General features: G+C 42.4%; 1 protein-coding gene across 1 annotated transcript; it reads left to right on the top strand.

Annotated features, from left to right (window-relative positions):
* Positions 1-2,770: 2,770 nt before the first annotated feature.
* Positions 2,771-6,316, top strand: twist2. The gene is made up of 2 exons (XM_023423064.2): positions 2,771-3,503; positions 5,820-6,316. Exon 1 carries the CDS (start codon positions 2,976-2,978, stop codon positions 3,468-3,470), a length of 495 nt encoding a protein of 164 aa, XP_023278832.1. The 5' UTR covers positions 2,771-2,975; the 3' UTR covers positions 3,471-3,503; positions 5,820-6,316.
* Positions 6,317-9,888: the final 3,572 nt, after the last annotated feature.

The following is a 9,888-nucleotide window of genomic DNA, read 5'->3' as shown; positions in this document are numbered from 1 at the left end:
CCAGTCTCACTTCTTTTTGCTGCCTTTGCCTCTTCTTCTCCTCCATCACCTCTCTCAGGTTCACACAAGAGCCACAGGGACCAAACATTCCTCTAAACTGAGCATCAGGTGATACATGAATCATTTACCAACATCCCTGATGGATTAAAGAGTTCTTATAGATATTACTGAATGTATTTCCTCATCAACACATTTTCACAGGCCTTGCTGAGGTGCACATATATGATAATGAATTAATATCAAATCCGTGAAATTCTCAATAGCTCAAACATGAAATAGACTTTAGACCCAAAACAGAATTAAATGAAAAGAAAAAGAGTAATCCCAGTGTATATTAAATTATTAACTTAACCTTTTTTATAACATTTTTTTTATTTATCACATACAGTATTTTGCAGTGGAATATGATCAGACATGTGTTTCAGTGAGTTTGAGACTGGGGCAAGTTGTCACCCTCATCATTCACTGCTTGCCTTTTTAAATAGGAGCTCGCTTATCGTTGCCCACAGCAAATACAGTGGATGGAAAAGTGCTGGCCAGGGGCCCCCCTCTTCCTCTTCTTCTTCTTGTGAAGTGTGTATATGTGGAGCCTATAGACGCTGCGCAGGATCAGCAAGTCTCCCCTGGGTGTGCAGGCCTCCTGCAGCTGAGACAGGGAGCAGAAAGGTCAGAGGTCATAATCAGGCAAAGTGTGTGTCATTGTGTGTGTGTGTGTGTGTGTGTGTGTGTGTGTGTGTGTGTGTGTGTGCTCCTGTGAGTGCATGTTCCCTCTTTCATACAATGCACTTGCAGATATTCGATCCTTGCTTTCATATTTACATGTGTGAAACATTACCTTCTTTATAAAGAGGTTGTATGAAGTAGACCAGCAAAATGTAGCCACACTCTGACCTGTGCTGAGGTATGCCAAGGTCTGAGTTAAGAGCTGTGGCACTGAGTAAAAGTAGCATGACAGTCACCATTACCACTGCAGCCCGAAACACAAAGCAGACCGGGTTTCCTGTAGGCCAGCGGAGATTTCAAGGGAAAACCAGGATGTGTCCCAATACCAAGTGAGCACGCATGGGTTTAAAGTATGTTGTGCAACTTTCAGGAGGTACTTGGTTCCACCCCATTTACAGCGAACAGTCTCCCCGGATGTGTAAAACACACATAACATGGGCACATGCACTCAAGATACTGTAGTTTGATTATTTTCAGATACTCATGGTGAACTAAAGGGTACGCAACAGTGTGAATTAGCAAAATTACTTCCTAACAAGAGGCAATTATTCAGTACAATTTGAATAATGAGAGAGTCAAGTTAACAGTTGAAGCCTTGTTTCCTTGATAAGTTCAGGAACATCATCCAATATAGTGTTTTTTGAGGATAGAGTAGCCTGCAGTATACAGTATATAGTACAAAAAAGGTCAATATATATTCAATTGTTAATCTTCACTAAAAAATCCTGTCTTAAATGGATTATTTCAATATTTAAAAAAAAAAAAATAAAACACAATCTAGCAGATAATTCTCCCACTGTTTAGAAAGTTATGAAGTTTTCATTTTATTCAAGAGGAATCTTGGAAACAAGATAAATGATCTAAGCTCACCGCCAGATTTTTTTCTCCTGTTTCTTTCTTTTTAAATAAAAATAAAATGACTATTATGTACCATGATATGTTTGCAGTTAAAGAACACAGGCTATAGCCAAAAAAAAAAAAAAAAAAACCCACAACAATACAGAACCGCAGAATTCTCGAGAGGTCAGTCAGCTGATTTGGTCAAACTCTGCATTTTGGCAGTGGATAAATTCAGCTGTATAATATGAGCCACCTGTGCGCCGCTCTGTGTAGGGAAAACATGACATGACAGATGAAGAAGTGGACCGCTGACAAAACGCATGGAGAGCGCGTCCGCTGGAGGTATCCGCAGAAACCGGAGAGCTCCTCGGTTAGTTTAAGCCTCCTTCCTGTTTGACTTCCACATTATAGGGACTGTGAGAACGCACAGACTTGATTCGATTAGAGATCAAGCGGATAGATTTCCTCTGCAGCCCGATGAATCTGTGCGTAAATCGCTCTCTCTCTTTATATATATATATACTGCAGTGAAAACACAGTATTTACTGTACATGGCTGGTTTGTCTGGATATAAAAGGCCTTACAGAGAGAGAGAGTTGACTGTGACACACAGCCTTAACACTCCAGGACCAAATGGATTTTATACAGCAGTTAACTCGGTAGTTTTACTGACTCGCGAAGCTCGAACTGATGTTTTACTTTAATTCAAAGCCCACAGGCCTCTGAGACCAGATCCTGTTGACTGTTTGGATGAGAGACTCATGTTGTAAAAAATATAAGAAGCGTGAGTTCAACTTTTAAAATACATATTAACATTTATCAACAGTAATTCAAGATAAATACAAGCATTCCAATAAATGTTCAACATAAAATATCTATTAGGTCCATTTTATAATAATCCAATAATAATTATTTGATTCATTCTGATTCAATGAATGATCTGCGTAAAAAAGAAATTAATATTAAAAAATGTCTGTTTGACCAACCGTGCACAAAAGGAAAAAGAAAAGGAACAGGTCTCCGCTGCTTTTTGACTGTAAATAAGAGCCTTGTTTCAGTCATATCCCGGACACATGAAACCATGACTGCTCCCTCTTGCTTATTAGCGGACCAGGACGCACACTGGCTCCCCCTCCGCCCTCCAAACCCCTCCCCTTCCACCCTCAAAACTATTTAGCATCTGAAACTGGGATAAAGTTTCCAAAAAAATTTAAGGAAAAAACTTCCTGCGAAAGGAGAAGCGTGCCAACCTTCCAGACTGAAACTTTTAAAGCGAGAAAAGCGCAGAGAGTGAGGGGCATCCCGAAGTTATTCTCCTCATCTTTTACGGATATCTATACACTGCTGTAACCACGGCTTCAAAGGTGGACAACGTTTTTTCCTCTCTATCCCTGCATTTCTTCAAGAAAGAAATGGAAGAGGGCTCCAGTTCTCCGGTCTCCCCTGTGGATAGTCTGGTGACCAGCGAGGAGGAGCTGGACAGGCAGCAGAAACGCTTCGCGAGGAAGAGGAGACACAGTAAAAAGTCCAGCGAGGACAGCAGCGGCAGCAGCCCGGGGCCGGTGAAACGAGGGAAAAAACCGAGTCCGAGCAGCACCCAGTCGTACGAGGAGCTGCAGAACCAGCGGGTCCTGGCCAACGTCCGGGAGAGGCAACGGACTCAGTCTCTCAACGAGGCCTTTGCGTCTTTGCGCAAAATTATCCCCACGCTTCCCTCGGACAAACTGAGCAAGATACAGACTCTGAAGCTCGCCTCCAGATACATTGATTTTCTCTGTCAGGTGCTGCAGAGCGACGAGATGGACAGCAAGATGTCCAGCTGCAGCTACGTTGCGCACGAAAGACTCAGTTACGCGTTCTCCGTGTGGAGGATGGAGGGTGCTTGGTCTATGTCAGCATCTCACTAGCACCCAGAGACCTTCACTTACTATGCCAAAGCGGTGGGTACCACAAGACTGAAGCAAAGGAAATCCAATATTATTACAGCAGAAGTAGTAGAAAAGATTGGCTTTTATTCTTGGATTGAACGAATAATATCTTCACAAGACAATCACAGATATAAAGAACAAATAATAAACAACGAAGGAACAGTGCGATGCTGCAGACAGACATATGAGGCAGATTATGAATTGTATCCTGTGAATTTTACTCACAGTCATGCTCTTTCCTGTAGTAATTTATTGTAAAATGAGGGTAGTTGTGCGCTTGTGATGAGGCCACGTGTGCTGGATTTGGAGGGCGTCCTTTAAAGCCTGCTGCCATGTTTTTAATGCAGATAAAATATATTACAAACAGTCAAACGACAGAGCTGTGCATCACAATTTCAACCCATGTGCTCAGAAGCCTGAAGGCCTCAGCTGTTACTGCGCCTGTTATTAATGTGCCAGATTTCACAGTGAGGCCTCAGCATCTTGTCAGCGCCCGACTGACTGCATCTGCATCTGGATGCTGGTGCTGCTGCTGCTGCTGCTGGTGCTGCTGCTGCTGCTGCTGCTGCTGCTGCTGCTTTGGGCTCTTCTGGTGACAACTGATCCATCAGATCACTTGTTGACACCTTCAGGATCCCACAAGGATCCAGTTAAATCTGCATGACTGCAGCTCGGGATGTGGAAAAGGGAACATTGTATTTATTTGGAGAAAGGGATCAGGAGGAGGGAAGTAGGGGAATTAATACAAATAATAGTTTTGGAACATTTTCACATGCAAGGCCAGATGAAGAATATGCCTCGTCTGTTTCTTGTCTCTTCTATTTTTTGACCAGAAACCCAATAAAATTAGCCAGTTGTGAGTTTTGCAGTTAATCCTTATATTTTAAAAGCACCAAAACGCAGCTGTGGTGCCACCACGGGTAATTTCTATCCACAATAGAGGGCTTTCCTGTGTGCAGACCGCAGGAATGGGCAGCTCGGCTGGACATGAGAAGTTCAAGCCAGTGCAAGACAATAAAAACAGAGGCGCGTATTAACAGGCAGTTTGGATTTGATCACGTTATTTTGCAGATTTGCAGCCTGGCTTGCTCAAGTCCACAAGGATCCATGATCCGCTATAGAGAGGTGTCGTTATCACAAAAGAGCTGGCAGCTTGTGTTTTAACTTTTCACAGGCGTAGTCTTGGAAAAACTCAACTCCGCTTTGCAATTTAGCAACAGAGAGAGAAGAAAATGAGAGAAAAGTCAAGCAAGCATGACACTGACCAAATTATAACATCTGGTCTGTCATCGGGAAATATTTGTCCTCACAGTTTGGGCTTCTTCTGAAAGATCTGACGGATGCAAATCTCAACTCATTCCACCGAGGCCTCAGACATGACGGTTCCAGATCAATTTAAGAAAATAAAGGTCTGGGCTGTTTATTTGGGGCGGTAAAGCAGGTGATACTAAACAACACTTCACAGTTAAAATAACCAGAAGCGGGGGTTTGTTTGTTTCTCACGGGCCTGACCTGTAGTTTGCAGACCGCTCAGTCCTGACAGCTCATCAGCATCACTTTGTTGTCTCATATAAACCAGCCCTGCTGCTGTGGGGACAACCAGCAAGCTTCATTATTATAGTGATTTGTGTAAGCAAGATAAATTTGAAGGTGGATTTTTTTTTCCTGAGTAAAGAGAGTTTAATTTACCTCTGGGGGATAACACAGCTCTGGGGAAAAAAAGGGTCGCTTAGCCTTTGAGAATGTTCACGAGCTTATCTCTCTTTTTCCTCTGAAGGCAAGTGAGCTGCTCTCTAAGAATAAACAGCGTTCGTTTTGTTAAACTGGCAAAAGGCAAACTCGAAATCCACGTGGTGATATTATTCTTAAATATGTGAAAGGCCTTTCAAAATAAACCTTACAAATCGGGACGTCGGTGAACTTCGTGATATATTTCAATAATAACTTTTTAACGCTGCTCAGAGGAAATAGATGTTATTGTTGTGGGATTGGGCCAAATGAAAAGCGTGAATTTACTCAGGTGCTTCGAGCTAAAGGCCAGAGAGACTGCTGCAGCTGTAGTATCCCACTCAGATACAAAAGGTTCCTGCTTTTCTGCTGCCATATGGTTTTACTCAGCTCGGTGGATAATAATTGATTCATTAATGACTTCCCACACGCTCAGCTAGCCAGTGAATGTTTAAAACACACACACACACACACACACACACACACACACACACACACATCAAATGTGCCCTCGCCTCACAAACAAGACACACTCTAGAGCATTGCTGTGCACGTGTCCATATGATTAATAATATCTCTGTGTTTTTGTCTCCGTCACAGACTGTTTACTTCTACAAAGTATGAAGACCAAAAGGTATTATTGAAGAACCCATCGACCTCAGAGGCATGGCGGAGAGACGTAATGTGACCCACAACTGTGCGTGTGCGGACGCGGACCCACGGCGCTGTGCTGTGTGTGTGACTGTGTGTTGCTGTTGTAGTGGCAGACTGAGAGCTCTGCCATGTGTGGAGGAGGCCAGAGGTGTCAGAGCCCGGCCTGCATTCCAGCAAAGCCATCCTTAAATCGTTTTTTTTTTTTTTAAGAAGGAGATATAGGCCTATTTTGTTTTTCAAAGACTTTAAACCAAAGTATAAATATATATAAATGCATATTGTACATACCTGTGTAAGTGCGCCTATAGCTTGTAAAGGGACCAATGCAATTTAGAGTCATTCCTGCATGGATTTATTTTCTTTAGCAAGTCTCCAAAAACTCCGTCCAATGTACATTTATTTTGTTTTTGCTTATTTATTAAAACACATATTTTTGAACAAAATACGCTTGATTTTTTGATTTTTTTTTTTTTTCAAATTTTAGCTGTAGATTTTAAGCTATAACATAAAACCATGTAGTTCAGCTGAATAAATTCCAGTCGAAGTTATTAAAGTTTCTGCTGAACTTCCATCCAACAAGATTTAAACTAGAGCAACCTAAAACAATACGCCTGCTTATGTGAGGTTCCCCTGATGGCTGCTAGATTAAGAAAGAAAAAAAAATACTAACACCATTTTTATTTCCCTGCTGGGTGTGAGAAACTGCCCCCTTTCTCCCCTCTCCACTTGTTATGGAAAGAAAAGGCCGACTTAGAAGAAAAAAAAAAACGACCATAAAAAATACAGCTTCATTAACAGTGTAGGAAATTCGAGCCAGTTTCAAACTCAGGCTTATAAAATGCTTGTCCGCTTAAATAACGAGTAATCATTTCAAATGGCGATGCCTCTGGGCTCTTTAACGAGCAGGGAGCCCCAACAACCGCAGATAAGGACAATAACTCTCAGCCTGCAGCTTCAAAAAAAAAAAAAAAAAAAAACGGACCCCAACTAGACGACTGTAGAAATTCCTTTGAATCTCTCTCCCGCTCACTCTTAAAACATTAAAACTGTTTACATCTCGGTTTCCCAGACGTGGTTAGATGCAATCTAAACACTGAAAGCAGCTCATTGTTAAGCAGGGGTACTAATGTAAATGGTGGCCTGACTCTCTGTGGCTGCTTCAGCTGAACTCAAACCTTCACTTTCAAGTGGAACTTTTGAATAGCTCAATAATTACCAACAAAACAAACACCCCCCTGTCGATTTAACTGCAGCAAATCCACAATAATATAATGTCATTTCAGATGGATACAGTCCGGCATGTTATGTTTTTCTCAGTTTGAAAACTGCATTACAAAATATAAAGTACTCAGGAGATAACAGATGACAACTCACTACAGATTTCCACTCCAGTGTAGAAACAGCAGAATGTTAGTCAGCCTGTGTGATTGTCTCTGTGTGTGTGTGTGTGTGGTGTGAAGGGGAAACACCTGCAAGCCACAGTGGCTTAATCCTCCTGCTGCTTTGTGAAGATGCCGATGCACCAAACTCACATCATCCACTGATTTATTAGAGTTTACACAGACACTTCATCTGACACAAATGCGTCTGAGTGCAGTTTCTCAGAGGGAGCATGCGGACTGAGTGACTCAGGAGGCCTGCTCCATGTTAAAATGCTCTGTTTTATTTTCCTCAGAGAGAGTCATTTGTGTTGGTGGGTGTTTTCAGTGATGATCACCGGGAGCAAGAAATCACCGGTTTTACTGTTTAACCTTCAGGAGAACCACCTACGTTCATGATTTTTAAATGGAGTGATTTATCTGACAGAGTGTGTGGCACTGGGATCCCTGTGACTAATTCTAATTTTGCTGGTTCAGGAATGACACTGCTTTCCCTGTGTGAAGACTGCGCATCAAGCTTCAGTAACTTTACACAGGCTGGATAAATACAGCTGACCTGCAGGGCAGTGAAAACAGGGTCATGTCAATACACACGCGAATAAAAATCACATTTTCTGGATAATCTCAAACAAATATTCCTACTGCCATTTTTATAACAAACATTTCAAGCAGAATCAGATGAAATCCTTTCCGGTAAAATTAGAAAAACTTTTCAAATATGGACAGATGCCACAAAGCGCTGTCGCGCTTCGCATGGTGGTCTCGGATCCTGTTGGACAGCCCTTCCTACCTAGGCCGGCCTATCCATAGGAGCCTGTTTGATACCTGCTCATTATCCCGGGCCCTCACAGCTGAGCAGCACAGAATCACCCGGGGCCACTGCTCCAGCGGTGCAAGAGATCCAGATGTTTCCCGTAAAATCAGACGGAAAAAGCTACAAAACTTTAATTTGCAGTAAAAGGGGAATAAAGTAAAGGTTTACACTCTGTGTGCCTGAAACGGTATTCTGCGCTCGTCTGGTTCAATAAAAAAAAAAAAAAATCCCAAGGTTAGCCTTATACCACTTTTTGAGGCTGATGTCGGCGTGACTGAACTTACCCTATGTGTGTGTGTGTGTGTGTGTGTGTGTGTGTGTGTGTGTGTGTGTTGGCAAAGCTGGAAGTCAGCTGTGTCGGCTGCCACCATGGCGATACACAAGCGTTAGTCAGACTTCAAATAAGCCTGGAGTATTGATCCTCTGTTTTTCTCTCACTGTGTCCTGTGGAGGATTGAAGGATGAAGTAGGTCAATAATAAGATTTATTGTTATTATTATTATTAAATTAGATTAGAGTTTGGTTTTATTCTGTGTTTCAAGCACAAGTTACAGGAAAGAACATGCTTTATGCTCATAGAGGAGAAATTAAATATAAAGTTTAAGGCGAATCCAGTCAAAATAAGTACAAAACATATATTTTTAAAAGAAGGTATAACTTGCAGTCTTTGTCGGGGCTTTTTGTTCAATTGTTTTAGGTGACTAAAACACTGCAGCTGCAGTCATTCCCTCAGTATTTCCTCCCTAAATCATCATATCTTGGTGCTGAGTCGACTTGAGCCACAAAGATGAAGTGAAATTCTTGTGCTTGCCGAGGTGCTGCACTACTTTATTTGCCTTTTGCAGTGAAGATAGATGAATTTCGTTTTGTCCTCGGTGCGTGCAGATATTTGACATCTAAACACAGAGAGTGACGAATCTCGATGAACCAACAAAACCTGACACAGAGTGCAGCGAGAGCGCGATGCCTCTCAGAGGAACCTGGCAGAGCCTCGGCTGTCAAGGCTGCCTGGATGAAAAGGAATTAGCAGAGGTTCTGGCCTTTTTCTTCAGCTCGTATCCGCCTTTCCTTCATTCCATCATTTAATCAGAGTCCCTAAGACTTTGATCCTGCACAGAAGGGCCCCGCCACATTTTCATCAGGACTCAGGCTGGTGATTTCTTTTTTTTTTTTTTTTTTCCTTCTTTATTCCTCTGGAGAGGGTGGGCGGACAAAATTATATACATTCACACTAGCTGTAGTCTTTTGCTGATGGAGGAAAGAGCAATGTGTAACTGATTTGGAGATTTAAATAAATAACTTCCAGTCACAAACTGTCTTCACTCAGTCCGTCTAGATTCCCCTCAGGATACGGGTTCACAGCCTCAAAAACGTCTGGATGTAAAACCAAAGAGAGGCTTTACATGTTATGAAAACAACATGACGTTGACTCTGCTGAACTCTGAGAGTCCCTCGAACTGGGCATCAGGAGAACTTATCATCCCGGCACCTGTTAAAGTATCTATCAGTGAACTGCTTGACCCTGCTCTGCTGATGGCGCTGGAGTCACTGACCCTGTGAAGAGAGAAATTCCAAATTCATGGGGGCAAGATATGATAGCACCACGCTGATGCGTCAACATCTGCATCCAGAGCCTGATCTCTCCTCCATCCTTTGAAGCTCACTGGGTTTTTTTTATTTTTTTTATTAGATGAGTGAAAGCCTCTGTAGATGGCATCCTCTCACCTCCAAACTCTCACTCTTTACCACGTGGCTCCTCTGGGGCTTCTTGAGGACTCTGGAAGCTGGGGGAGTGTAACTGGACGGGAAGATTTAGTTATAA

Source organism: Seriola lalandi, unplaced genomic scaffold, assembly GCF_002814215.2.
Source record: "Seriola lalandi dorsalis isolate HSWRI2012SDOR001 ecotype SW California unplaced genomic scaffold, Sedor1 jcf7180002054689, whole genome shotgun sequence".
Lineage (NCBI taxonomy): Eukaryota > Metazoa > Chordata > Actinopteri > Carangiformes > Carangidae > Seriola > Seriola lalandi.
The sequence above is the reverse complement of the archived record's forward strand: the minus strand, read 5'-3'. Positions and strand labels throughout refer to the sequence as shown.

Coding starts and splice junctions, on each gene's coding strand:
- twist2 (XM_023423064.2), top strand. CDS start 2,976: ATGGAAGAGGGCTCCAGTTCTCCGGTCTCCCCTGTGGATAGTCTGGTG.